Source organism: Hemicordylus capensis, chromosome 2 (assembly GCF_027244095.1).
Source record: "Hemicordylus capensis ecotype Gifberg chromosome 2, rHemCap1.1.pri, whole genome shotgun sequence".
NCBI lineage: Eukaryota > Metazoa > Chordata > Lepidosauria > Squamata > Cordylidae > Hemicordylus > Hemicordylus capensis.
This window is the reverse complement of record NC_069658.1, coordinates 398,744,501-398,758,461: the sequence shown is the minus strand read 5'-3', so window position 1 is coordinate 398,758,461 and position 13,961 is coordinate 398,744,501. Positions and strand designations below refer to the sequence as shown.

Genomic DNA, 13,961 nt, shown 5'->3' with positions numbered 1-13,961 from the left:
TGTTGGAAGAAGCCATCTTGACCTATTGGGTTCCCCCCACCCCCCTCTGATGCCACTGGCTTTGAACAAACTAGGAACAGGATAAGGCATGGGCTTTTAGAGCAAGAGTTTGTCTTGTCTGCTTTGGGAAAGAATGGATCTTTTGATGTTTGCCCCCTGAATTCCTGTGGCCAAGGAGCTAAAGCATTGGAAATAAATAGCAGAGAATCCCTCAGGACCCCAAATAGAATCCCTCTGGACCGCAAAACTTCTCAGAAAAGCCTTCCATACTAATCAAGCTAAGAAAACTGGTTCTTTAAATTTCCTCCAAATAACCCATTTAACTGAAGGCATTCACCTGTCTTTCCATACTTGACAAAGATGCCTATGCTGCTTAACAGGTACTATTCAGCATTTTGGAGTTTACCTTCTAATATTTCCCTAGCAGACAAGCTGGCACAAACCCAGGTTCAACTCTGCTCAGTCAGCCGTGAAACTCACTGAGTTACCGTGGGCCAGTTGCTATTTCTCAGTCCAGCTTACCTCACGGGGTTGTTGTGAGGTTAAAATGTCAGGAGACCCATGTGATTACCCCTGAGGTCATGGGGGAAAGGGAGGGATGAGACTGTAATCACTACGTAAATAGACAATTGTCCATGTTGACTAGAGAACAGAGAGGAAGAGTAGGTGATTATCTTTCGTCTCTGGTGGTGTGAGTCCAGGGCACTTTCCAGATTAAACCTTGAGACAGGGTCATCTTGGATCTTGAAAGTGTGCTTCCACACTCCCTGCATTGTGACACTGCAGTCCCTATGTGGACAGCAAGGTGCCATTCACATTTCCAATGCCTTGCTTCAGATTTAATGGCTGAGATATAGAGCTAGGACGTTGTATATCCAGCATAAAGAAGTGGCTGCTTTTGGGGGGGTTGTATTTATTTATTTATTTGTTTGTTTGTTTTATTATTTATTTATTCTATTTTTATACTGCCCTTCCAAAATGGCTCAGGGCGGTTTACAATTAAAAACAAAACCATTAAAACCAATAACGGTTAAAACAGAAATATAAACAATATAAAACATCAGTTAACAATTAAAACATCATAAAAAACAATTAAACAATCCTTAAAAAACAATTCAACAACCCTTGAAAAGCAGGTTACAGTATTAAAACAATTAAAACTAATTAAAAAACCCTGGAAGGCCAAGCCAAACATATAGGTTTCAAGGGCTCTCCTGAAGGTCAGTAAAGAATGCGGATTTCTGCCGGGAGTGCATTCCACAGCCCGGGAGCAGCTACAGAGAAGGCCCGCCTCTGAGTCGCCACCAGACAAACAGGTGGTAACTGGAGACGGACCTCCTCAGATGACCTTAATGTGCGGTGGGGATCATGTAGAAGAAGGCGCTCTCTAAGATAACTCTGCATTAGAAACTAACTCCGTTACTTTCTGCGAGACTTGCTGATCCTGCTGTTCACATTTAGAATGCAACTTGCCTGAACAGAGGCATTTTGCTGCTGTTGAGCAGCTAGCCTGGAAAGCGCCCAGAAGAGTTACTTTCGGCCAATTATGACATTACCTCAGCTGACCTCTTGAGTAGGTGTGAATGCCACTTGCTTGTATTTCAAACTCATGATGCAGACTTTACATATGTGCTTCTCAGTTCCTGGACCTGATGGACACTATTGACAGACAGCGAGAGGAGATAACCCGCGGGGGCAGGTAAGTGAGTTAGGGGCAACATGCTTTCAGCTCTTCTTCTGGGTCCAAGATGCTTGGACGTTGCCTTGGGTACTTCTGAATATTGCTCCAAACACTGTTGTTAGCACCAAACAGAAAGCACGACAAGCGATACCTCAAAAAAGAAGGTCTTTCTGTGGTAGGGGTTTTGAACAATTGCTGTCCTTTTGGGGTGATGTAATGGAGCCCTCTCTGCTTATCCTGTAGGTTCTTCCAGACTAGCAGCCATCAGCATATGTGCTGTGGGTGATTCGGAGTTCAAACCCTATGGCTGGGTTCAGGCGTAACAAGAAACTATGGCCTCCCACTATTAGGGGTGTGTGAGCCAGCTCGGCTCAATGTGTTCAGAGTCAGACCGGCTGGGTTCATACTGAGCCAGCTCAGAGTTCTACTAGTAAATGGGAAACCAGTGAGGATTCCCTTTTTTACCAGTAAAGCAGTGGGGTGGGGCGGGCTTCCCTAAGGGTAGAGTGGGTAGGAGAGAAGTAAATTACTGCTACTCCTACTGCTGCTGCTGCTACTGCTACTACTACTACTACTACTACTACTACTACTTATTATTATTATTATTATTATTATTATTACATTTTATATCCCACTCTTCCTCCAAGGAGCCCAGAGTGGTGTATTACCTACTTAAGTTTCTCCTCACAACAACCTTGTGAAGTAGGTTAGGCTGAGAGAGAAGTGACTGGCCCAGAGTCACCCAGCTAGTATCATGGCTGAATGGGGATTTGAACTCAGGTCTCCCCAGTCCTAATCCAGCACTCTAACCACTACACCGTGCTGGCTCTCTCTTGGCAGTGCTGCTGCCGGCCGCGGGGTGGGTGGGTGGGTGGCAGCAGCGACCGCAGCTTCCCCCACTAGCCTTCCCCAGAGTAGGCCAGGCTGGTGGTGGTCCTTTTCAGGCCTCTGCACATGTGTGGAGGCCATTTTAGTGACCTCTATGCATGCGCAGAGACTGTTTGCGTGACCATGCAATTTGTCACAATGCTGCTACTCCCTCCCCTATTGTTGATGGTCCAATACTTGGCTATGCCCTCTGCTCTCTATGCAGGGTATCAGCAACACGTGTCGGGCAGCTGCAGGAGGCCCTGACCGAGCGTCATTCTGTGATCAACTCCCTACAAGCAAAGTAAGGAGGAGCAAGCCTCTGGGAGAAGGGCGGGGCAGATTGCCATTATTGCTGTGGCTGAAATGGGATCCTGGTCTGATGAGCACTCCATGGATGTGGCTCTTGCTCAGCCTCGTCGTTCAGAGCAGAAGCTGTGGAATTAGAGGAGTGGGCAGAAAAAGCCTAGAGAAAGGCCAGTGAGTTGGTTGTGTAGCCCAGCAACTGGATTCAGTGCTGTGCATGCTTCTAGGCTCTGTGTGTGTGTGTGTGTGTGTGTGTGTGTGTGTGTGCTTACTCAAAGGGTTTTATTTATTTTTATTTATTATTTATTATTAAAACTTTTATACCGCCCTTCCAAAAGGCTCAGGGCGGTTTACATTAAAACATTTACATTTTCCCAGTGTTCTTATCAATGTGAACTATTACTCCAGTCTACAATATCCAATCACAGAGTGGCCAACATTCCATACAAGGGAACGCTGGTCTAAGGGACCCGCCAGGGCAGCCATGCAACATGAAAGGCCATGGTGGTGTCGCTGAGGTGCTCTCTGCAGTACCGCAAGCTCACTGGTGCCCATTCTCGAGACAGCGAATGGTAAGAGTGCTTTTTCCTTGCCTTGTAGACTCCAAATGACAGAGGCAGCTTTGGCCCTGTCTGAGCAGAAGGTGTACAACCTGGGGGAGTTGCTGAGTGCAGCAAAGCAGGAGCAGGCAATGCTGGTGGACAAGCAAGCCAAGGAGACCCAGCAGCACAGGAAGGTGGGTCAGGGTGAACTGGGCAGGCTGGGACCACGTGGCATGACAAGAAACTTGAGAGCACTTGACCCAGGAAAGGAGCCCAGAGCTATAGGGTAGAGAAGGCGGTGCTTGAGCCGTGTGGAGGATTTTGGCCATGGAAGGGGAACTTATGGAAAGAGGGAGGCGGGGCAGTAGAACTGACTGCTCCCACTGGCTTGCTTTGCAGGATTCTGCTGATCGAGAGGCAAAGCTTCATCATGAACTTTCAGCAGCCAATGAGAAAAATCTCCTGCTCCGGAATCAGGTAAGAGAGTGGCTTGAGCATCCCCAATGGTTCACTTACCAGAGAGCCCCACAGCCCAGACCTGCCACTGCCCGATTAACCGCACTCATGCCTTTTCACAATGTCCTCTCAGCCCACCCTCTTCTTGCCAGGGGTATAGATAGTGGGCCTGTCTTGGTTCCATGGGAGTGGCTTCCTTCTAGGTAGATGAGCTGGAAAGGAAGTGCAAGACACAGCAGGAGCGGCTGTTCCAGGTGAAGGAGGACCTGACCCACACAACTGCGGAACTGAAACTGCGGGCTGTACAGGCCGAAGGTGAGTGGATGTGGGTGGGCGTCTGAGCTTTCGAACGCAAGTTGGAGCCCAGATCCCCTGGGGAAAGGGATGGAAGGCACAAGCTGCTCAGACCTCATTGGTAGTCCTCCCTGTTTGTCCCCAGAGCGCTTGGAGATGGAAAAGAGGAGGTTCAAACAGAGCCTGGAGGATGCAGAGTCCCTTCGGCTGAAGGAGGTGAGGGGAGGGCTGCTGCTGGGACCTTAAGCAACTGTGAGCGGAGAGGGGAAGGTTATGCAGGGAAGCGCCATGACGGACGTTCCTCTTTCAGGGAAGCAACAGGAGGGTGGAGGCAAGGCTGGCTCCCCGGTTCTACTGCCCCGGGTGAAAATTAATATTGCCCCCTCCTTCTTCCTTTTGCTATCTACGATTACGTTTTCTGTGGGGGTTCGAATTATAGCTTCTTTTCCATCTTCCATATGACTGGCTGGAGAGAAGGGGCAGAGTTGTCAAGGAAGACCTTTGGGGCAGCAGGCTCCTAAGGCTGGGGGAGGAAGTGTAGACCCCCCCCCCACAGCTTGGTGTTTTCCCCAGTTGCTGCTTCATTCAAGCATGTGGATATTTCCACATTCTACCACCACCCCACACACACTTCAAATCCTGTTGCCCAAGAGTCTGGGGCAGGCAAGAGGGGATTGAGTTCCCTCCTGAAGGATTTCTCAGCCCCTGGAATGCTCCTGCCCCAGGGCAGCTTCCTGCGTTGTGTATTGGGTTGAGCCTGCTCTGAGAAAATGCTCAGCACTTCCAGTCCAGGCCTCGTCGTTTCACCATAAGATCAGTTCTGTTTCAAGGGCATTGTTATTAGCATGTTTTTTTGGCTCTTCTGGTTTTTTGGTCTTGGGGTAGCAGGCATGAATTGTCCCCTTTGCTAAGCTGGGTCTGCCCTGGTTTGCATTTGGATGGGAGATTACATGTGTGAGCATATTGTAAGAAGAGATGTTCCCTTCAAGGTATGGGTCCGCTCTGGGAAGAGCATCTGCAGGCAGAAGGTTCCCTCCCTGGCAGCATCTCCAAGATAGGGCTGAGAGAGACTCCTGCCTGCAACCTTAGAGAAGCTGCTGCCAGTCCATGTAGGCAATACTGAACTAGATGGACCAATGGTCATACTCCGTATAAGGCAGCTTCCTGTGTTCCTACTAGGTGCACTCTAAGGGAGCCAATATCTTACCCCAGCACTGCTTGTAGCCGAGGGTTGGGGTGTGGGTGGGTGTGTTCCCATCTGCTGAAGGGAGGGGCAGGCACCACTAAATTGCAGGTGTGGTGTTGGTAAGTATCCTCTGAACTGTGCCCTTTGTGATACAGGTAGATCACTTGACACATCATATGGAGACAAGTGAGCATTCCCTGCAGGAGCGGATCCAGAGGCTGGAGGCCATCCGTGTAGGGCTTGAGGAGGTGAGTGGAGCAGGAACAGCTTGGAGTGCCACATTCCAAGCATGAATTGCTTCCAGCCATGGTTGGCCTTCCATGAACAATATTTCCAGTTCCCCTCCACCTTCACTTTGACCTCCTCTAGAATCTTGCACCCCAGTGCAGCCTGTTGGTTGTGACAGGATTCCTGCTCTCACCACATGTCCCTTTCTGTAACCTGAAGCCACCATGCTGTTGGTCTTTTATGTGTAACCAGGAGCTGAGCCGAGCGAAAGCGGCTGCCCTTGCAGAGCGAGGACAGGTGGAAGAAGAGCTCATCAAAGCCAAGAACCAAGCCAGGTGGGAAGAGGTGAGTGTGGCTGGCGGGCAGTGAAAGCTTCTTCCAGAACAACATGGTAGAACAAACACGGAGCTGCTTAAAAGTAGTGATGGGTGAAAACCTTCTGTCAGGTTCAGAATTGGGCTCGGAAAGAAGGAACGATTTTTCCCCAACTTGGAAAAATAGCTCATTTCCCCCTATCGCAATTCTGAGCCTGTCTCAGATCCTGTCACACCCCCCAGGATGTCACTGGGAGTTTGCCCTCAAACTCCCCCCATGAGTGTCCACTTCTGAGTTCTATACAACTTTTGAAGGGTCACTTTGATTAGAATTTGTGTGCTCATGTAGTGCAGTAACTAGAGGAATGTTTTTTATCCAGTGGACGGCAGCATCTCATTCCAAAACTAAACACCCCTCCATTGATGGCTCTTGGTCAGGTCAGGTGCCTCCCTTTAGTCACACAGGGGAAGTCTATGAATGTACCTCACAAAGTTGTGAGGATAAACATAACCAAGTACACCACTCGGGATTCCTTGGAGGAAGAGTGGTTGTAAGAAAACTCTTAACAGACAAGACCTGTACTTTGCTGATTTGCTAAAACCTGTAGGAGCCGTTTATCAGCTTCCCATCAGAAACTCCCATAGTGCTCCTATTTATTGGAGACTTGCAATACCACTAGGGCTACAGCATTTAACTGACTAATTGGTTAGATTAATCAATTTTTTAAAAGCTTTGCTTGACTACAAAGGTGCATTGATGAATCTGGTAGCAGGGTTGTTGGTTTTTTTACAATAGGTTGCTTTCTACACTTAAATACTTATTAAAAACTGCAAATAGCAAAGCACCATCTTAAAAGAGGCATTCCCTTTCTCTCATACAAGGGAGGGAATGCCTCTTATGACACATGCAAGTATCATCCAAAAATAAAGTATGCTTATTGCTTCAGAACTATTATCTGCAAATGTATTACTTGATAAATTGATTGCGCAATTTTATTAATCGGGTGACAGAACTAGCACATCCAGCATTATGGCCTTAGGGCTCCTTCACTCCCTTTTTGCTATTCATAGCAACAGAGATTGGAGCACCTGGAGGAGAAGCTGCGGCTGATGACACAGTCCCGTGATGAGGCCCAGCATTACTGTCTGCAGCAGAAACAAACTGTGTCTGAGGCACATGTGAAACAGAGCCAGCTGGGTCTGCAGATGGAAGGACTCAGGAGGCGGGTGGAAGAGCTTCAGCAGGTGAATTGCAAAGCAAGGAAACCCAAATGCTGCACTCCAGTTAAATAATGCAGTTTTTAAGTGTTCCTAATGTCTTCTGATTGCTGTACTGACTTACTCTAAAAATGGGATTTTTATTGATTGAATGATTGGATGCAGGAGTGGGAGAGATGGTAGAAATGTAAACTAGTTCAGGGCAGGGAAGAGCAGCTTCTCTGACTGCTGAAAATCCATTTCTGGAGAATTCCCAAACCATTTTCAAACTTCTTATATAGCCACGACTAGCAGCTTCTTTTAAAACCAATTCAAACTGAGTACGTACAAGGTCTTAGATCTTGTGTCATGTGGTGTGACCAAATACAGAGGCTTTTAGTAATGGTAATGTGCATGTGGAATTTAGCAAATATCAGCATGACAGCTACACAAGTAACTTCTATTCACTGGTTTCCCATTATAATCTTCCACCACCCTTGTATTCATCCCAGCTGTGTTGAAAAACATACAGCAAAAATTGAGAGACTACTAAGCTGCTGAGGTTTATTGTTTGGTGAGGAAGGTGCAGTAGGTATGGGGGTGTTGTGAGACTGCTTGCTGCTGCCCTTTGACTGCTTTGCCCCCCTGTACTATGGATGGCAGGAGCTGAGTGGCAAGGAGCAGGAAAAAGTCACTGAAGTCAACAAGGTGCGCGTGGAGCTGCAGACGCAAATTGGACACCTGGAGGCTGAGAGGGCAGCACAGGAAGGGCTGCGAGAGAAGACTGCCGCCTTGGAACGACAGCTGAAAGGTAATCGTGCAGGAAGGATAGCCCGCAAAGCTGTAGGAATTGGTGTGGAGTGCCACAATCTGGTGGCAAAGAGTTCCTCAGGTTCCTCAGGGACATACTCCGTTGCTGACTACACCAGGTGCTCTTTTCATCCTTCAGTATGTTTCATTTGGTGGACCCAAACCTGGATCTGGCCCACGGGACCATTTGCATCCAGTGTCCCTCTCCTAGGAAGGTTGGGACTGAAGATGATAAATTTATTTATTATTATTTATTTATTACATTTATATCCCGCTCTTCCTCCAAGGAGCCCAGAGCGGTGTACTACATACTTGAGTTTCTCTTTCACAACAACCCTGTGAAGTAGGTTAGGCTGAGAGAGAAGTGACTGGCCCAGAGTCACCCAGCAAGTCTCATGGCTGAATGGGGATTTGAACTCGAGTCCCCCCAGTCCTAGTCTAGCACTCTAACCACTACACCACGCTGGCTCAGGCTTGTTACCCCACTTACTCATTTGTGGGCACGTGACCCACATGTTGTCTGTGTTCTTAGGTTGACTTGGAAGGATGTAGCTCACAACCAGATGTGCAAGTATGACAATACAAACAGACTGCAATCTGGACACAGGCAAATGCCAATGCTAGATTCAGATTCAAAGACAAGTCTTTTGAGACAAAGAAATGCCTTTTCTTGATAAAGGAGAGGTAAATGGTAGTGCTTGGCAAATTTTATATGCTCACAGTTACACAGGGAGCGAAGGCAGTGCTCAGGGACTAGAGCAGGAGTGAGGCTGGCAGGCACTGAAATGTGGACAGAAGAAGCTGGAGGAAGGGGGTGGAGAAAAGAGAAAGAATTAAGAGCAGTTTGATACTTGTCCGGATCTGCTGTTTCTTGCACAATGCCAAAAGGGATGCGTTCCCATTCAGAGAAGATCTGGGGTCCCCCGCAAAGGTGTTGTCAAAATTAGGGCACAAAGAGGCAGTGGGGTACCAGCGTGGCACCAGGGTTGCTGGCACTATGTGTGCCCACAGCTCGCAAAGGGGAGCGCTGGAGTTCCCAGGCAGTCAGGCACAGAGGTTAGCCCACGGCAAGCCTATGTGGAGAATGAGCCAACCTCAAGGTCTCTCCAGGGAGTCTAGGGGCTCTCAGATCGTCAGGCACAGGGCCAGTTCTGAGACAAGCCCACACAGAAGGCGGCCCAAGGACTCCAGTTCCCAAGAGTGTCCAGGACCGCCCAGCCCAGTGCGGGTCTCCCTACAGTAGGCCCACACAAGGAAGGCTCAAAGCTAGTGATTTCAGCTCAGGAGTCGTTCTGGACCCTGCAGTCCAATGTTCCAGGTTGGGGCTCAGCAGCCCAGGGAGTCAGCTTTGAGGGAAAGGATTGGAGTACTCAGCAGGTACTCGGCTGGATAGGCTCTAGGGCAGTAACAGGCAGCTTGGGCCACCAGACGACTCCCACAGCCGGAATGGCAAAGACATCTCCTTGGAGGCTTCACACACGTGTCTTGGGGCTGGGACCTTCTCTAAAATGCTGCAGAGTTCCAATGCTGAGGAAACATTTAAGTTTCAAGAAGAACAAAAGGACCAGACCCTTTGTCCTTTATGTTTCAAAAGGAAGCACCGGAGAAAAGGGCTGGCAGCACTGACTTGGGACTCAGCCTTGATTGCATCCTGGGGTGCGTGCTTTGATGGTTTAAAGGCTCTCTTGCCTCAAATCCTCTTTAACTTTACAAAATATTTTGCTGGCACTCTGGCTTCATTAAGCATGCACAGGCTTCGGGGGGGGAGCGTGCCTCACCTTTTGCTAGGCAACTTTTGCACGGTTCTGCCTTTGCGTGATCCTGCTGCTTGATTCAAGCAGAGGCCAGTTTCTCCCTACAACCAAGTGCCTGCCCATTCTCCACTTCCATTGCTTTCTGTAAAGCCAGAGTTTGCCAAAGCTGTTTGTCAGGGGCGAGAGACTGTCTGCCATGACAGGTGAGAGAACAGTCTAGGAGGAGGTGAGAGGGCTTCCTGGGGAGCTGGAGCGATGTGGCTGTGGCTGCCCCAAGAGGAGATGGGGACATAAAGAAAAACATGAGCATTGGCAGAGGGGAAGCATGGTTTAGTTGATATGCGGGCAGGAGGTGTGAAGCTGGGATGGGAATGGCGAATGGAATCTTTGCTGTTTACTAGCTGCAGACAAATGTCACACCCAGCCGGTTGCTTTGAGAAAATCTGTCACACTTCTATTCCTTGGATATACCATTTAGAAATTCCACAAACAGCAACTTGCTTAAATTTTTATTCTGCAGCTATGCCAGCAGCATCCTGGGGGCGTGATTTGCCACAGTTAACAGGAAATGGGGCCAAATCCCACCTTTTCCATTACGCACATTATTTTAGCGTTAGGTTGTGGCATCATCTCTGAGAACAAACATATCTTGCTCTATCCAGGAGAGGCATTTGGGCCTGTTGTGTGTTATAGTATCTGTCTTTGCTGTGCAGGACAGACACTGCCTCGGGCATTTTCCTGACCACAATCATCTTGACACCAGAAAATTTGAATGTGCTTATTCCTGCATTTCACTCCATGCAGTGTTGTCTAGTAACCACCGGGAGGCGCTGCTGGACAAAGAGGGTGAAATTTCCAGCCTGCTGGAGAAGCTGCGAGTTCGAGAAGCAGAGATCTCAAGGATGAGAGAGGAGGAAGCTCAGCGAGCCAGTTTTCTTCAAAATGCCATCATGACCTATGTGCAGGGCTCCCTCACCCCCAAGAAGTGAGCATGAATCTGGAAGGATCCTAAATCCAGACCTGCAGGAACAGAAATCCCAGAATGGCTGTTGTGGTCAGGCTATGAGGCATATGGGGATCATGGATTCTGACTTCCTATATAGCTGGGAGAGCCTGTATCTGGTTGCGTTGACATGCAGCTGCCTGACGATGGGCCTGAGAAGTCCTTGGAGGATTAATCATTGCCTTAAGAACCATATTCATGGTATACCCCACAGCTTTGTCTTATTTAAATCTGCGAACTAGGTTTTGTTCCTAGTTCTGTAACCAGGAACTAAACTGTAAAAAAATGTCCATTCCAACTTGTAGCCCACAGAAAGGTCTGCTCTCTCAAGGCAGGAAAGATCCTTTACAGCATAGACACTGGCCACAATCTCAGGCCCAATTTATGCTTTACCTGTGTCTCATGATTTCTGCTGGGGAAATGCTTCCATGTGATCAGCTCTCATTGGTAAGAAGGCATAGTGCTGGGCTGGCTTATTGCCCGGGTCATGTAAGTACTCCCCATGTCAATCCTTCATTTCCACGGGTGGATGGGTGAGGAGGCTGCTGATGCCGGCAGGGGAAATACCCTAATCCCTACATAATCATAAGGATTGAATTTGGAGAAAGAGTTGCTCAATATAGCCCACTATCCTGATCCACAGACTCTTTTAGCAAAACCTTATTTATCTTCCATATCTGGGAGTAGCACTGTTGCTGGAGCTTGCTAAAGCAGGGAGTACAGAGATGAAGCCTCTGCCACCAGCATGTGATTCCATTGGCCTTAAAATGGTGCAAAGCAAGAGCTGGTTTTCACAATCATTCTTGCTGCTGAGTGTTAGGTGGCAGAGGGAAGAGGATGAGGTGTGCTCGCTCCCGATTCTCAGTTGTCCACACAGTGAGAATGACCAGGAAGTGATTGTGTGGGAGGATTCCACCGTGGTTGCTCAGTGTGGACATCCGATATTGGCAATCTTAAATTTGAAGTAGGGCGGTTGATGTTGCTTGCTATACTGTGCAACCATGATTGAACCTTTGCACAAGATCATTTCCTGGTCATTTCACCACACAATCAAGAGCGTGTGTGCCTCCTCCCTCTTTTGCCCAACACTTGGCAGCTTAACTATGATCACTGGATCATGAGAACCAGCCTGGAGTGTCCTAATAGGGGCATGAATCTCTTATCTGTGGAGTCTTACCAGTCTTGGTCTTAAGAATAATCACCTCCCATCACTGACAGCAGGATTGTCCTGGGTAGGACGGTGGGCTGTGGTGTAAAGGCTGGATTGTTTCCAGACCATCAAGATGTTGCTGTGTGCCTTCCCTGGAGGATACGAACGTGGGAATGGCAAGTTTGATATTAATTTCTATTGTCAGCTTTATAACTAGAATGAAATGAGACAATTTTGACAACTTGGTAAATCTCTTGCCATCCTCCATAAACATTATGAAAATGAAAAGCCACACTTATATTTTAACAGAGGTGTTGCTTTTTTCTTTTCTTTTCTTGGAAGGAGGCAAAATCCTCCTCCTCTACTTCGGGACATTGTTTCCCTCAAACTTCACAACAGGATAAGTGCATTTTAACCTCAGGGAATATGCAGCTTGCATTTTGCTTTGGTTTTTATTGGACACCAGTGGGTCAAGTGCTTTCAAGACACCGAAACATCCTCCTCTCCAAATCCCCAATCAAATTGAGAATAATCCTTTGGCATCAAGGTGTTTTATGGATTTTTAGGTGAACACTGAGAAGCAAACAAAGTAGGGTACCTTCTTCACATGGCTTGGTGGCCAGTGGTTGGTTTGTGGCACACTCACCCTGTGGTGACATAATGGTGGCGTTTTGAATTTTTTAACCAACTTTTGACCATTTTAGGATGATCTCTTGGTACTGGCCAAAGAATGCATGGAAATCTTGTACTGTGCTTGAGGTAGAATTTCGGGTCACTGCCTTTCCCCCATCAGCAATAATGCGGTGTCCTGCCCATAAGAAAAACAACATGGTTGATGACTGAAACTGTACAGCACAGCTGGGGGGTAGTGAGAAAGTGTTGGCAAAGTCAGTGGGGTGAGAAAAAGGACAAAGCTAAATGAGGATTCCCCTTGTTCTTTCCAAGCTTCATTTCTGTGGTTCTGGAGGGAACTGAGTGCTGTTTACTCACGCCTGTCTGGAACAATCAGTGCCCTCCAACTTACTGCCCTTGGGCAAAGACACATCCCCCACCCTACCCTCTGCATGCACACACAAGACAGTGCACCAGGGCTGGGGTTTGAGCAGATGCTTAAAAAATCACATCTCTGCTGTTTAATAGGATTTGACTTATTCTATGGGAAAGCAGAAATTTGTTCCCTCTTGGGCTTGTCCTGGATTTGGGGGAATTAATAGAAAAGGGCAGCAAATCAGCATTCATCTTCACTGTCACATAGCTCCACCTGAACAACCAAGTCTTGCCTGCCCTGCACTAGTTGTTGACTGTGTGTCAGTGCCCATTTGCGGTTTCTGTAATGAGCATCTGAGAATCAAGAACGCATGACACTTCAAGTGCCTTTTAAACCTCTCTTGCAATGTAAGTACATTGGCAATGTTGCTATCACAATGGTTGAAAATAGAAAGGAGTCTCTTTAAAACGTTTTAAAATCCACAAGAGCTTTTCAGTCAATGTAGGTATTACCTTTTAATTACTGATGCAGGAAATGCAAAAGCCAATTAAAAAATCCACATGTGAAAACTCCAATCAATCAATCTTTATTACGGTCTTTGACAAGCATAAAGTAGATTACATTAAAACAACACTGAGGCAGCATGAGGCATTAAAACAGCATGAGGGTAACACTGAGGCAGCTATGCCCGGAACTGTGCAAACAGCAGAGAAGCAAAAAGCTACACACTGCTATACAGCTACTGTTGAGCTGCGGCAAACTATCCTAAAACTATAGTTAAAACAGGTAAAATGAATGTCAAATGGGTAAAGACTATATAAAAGCTTTAAGTGGTTAAAATCTACTCAGTCTGTGAAGTCAATAAAAAGTATAAAACTATAAAATACTATGGGGTTAAAACTAAGCAAAATATGCTAAAAGGGTGTAAGATTTTTTTAGATGCCCCCAAACCCCTGCAGCCAGGAATAAATGGGGACCCCAAAAATCCTCATGCTAACAGAGACCATGGGCTCTTTTGATGGTCCTGGCTGTCAAGAATCCCAAGACCCAAGAAGACACGAGGAGAATAAAGAGATTATATTTAATCAAAACAGATTTATTTTCTTACCGAAATTTGGATGAATTGCAGTAGTAAGCACAACACCTCTCTCTTCCTCACAGCAATTAAACAATATTAAGCTGACA

General features: G+C 47.3%; 1 protein-coding gene across 5 annotated transcripts in view; it reads left to right on the top strand.

Annotated features, from left to right (window-relative positions):
- Positions 1 to 13,961, top strand: part of LRRC45 (leucine rich repeat containing 45) — a 23,286-nt gene extending 9,325 nt beyond the window's left edge. For all 5 annotated transcript variants that reach the window (XM_053294469.1, XM_053294468.1, XM_053294472.1 and 2 more), the window contains exons 8-18: positions 1,641 to 1,699; positions 2,775 to 2,852; positions 3,455 to 3,590; positions 3,796 to 3,873; positions 4,056 to 4,167; positions 4,292 to 4,362; positions 5,488 to 5,580; positions 5,813 to 5,905; positions 6,946 to 7,119; positions 7,735 to 7,882; positions 10,440 to 13,961. In XM_053294469.1, the coding sequence (XP_053150444.1) occupies positions 1,641 to 1,699; positions 2,775 to 2,852; positions 3,455 to 3,590; positions 3,796 to 3,873; positions 4,056 to 4,167; positions 4,292 to 4,362; positions 5,488 to 5,580; positions 5,813 to 5,905; positions 6,946 to 7,119; positions 7,735 to 7,882; positions 10,440 to 10,624 (1,227 nt within the window). In that variant the 3' untranslated portion in view covers positions 10,625 to 13,961. The remainder of the gene's footprint in view (positions 1 to 1,640; positions 1,700 to 2,774; positions 2,853 to 3,454; positions 3,591 to 3,795; positions 3,874 to 4,055; positions 4,168 to 4,291; positions 4,363 to 5,487; positions 5,581 to 5,812; positions 5,906 to 6,945; positions 7,120 to 7,734; positions 7,883 to 10,439) is intronic.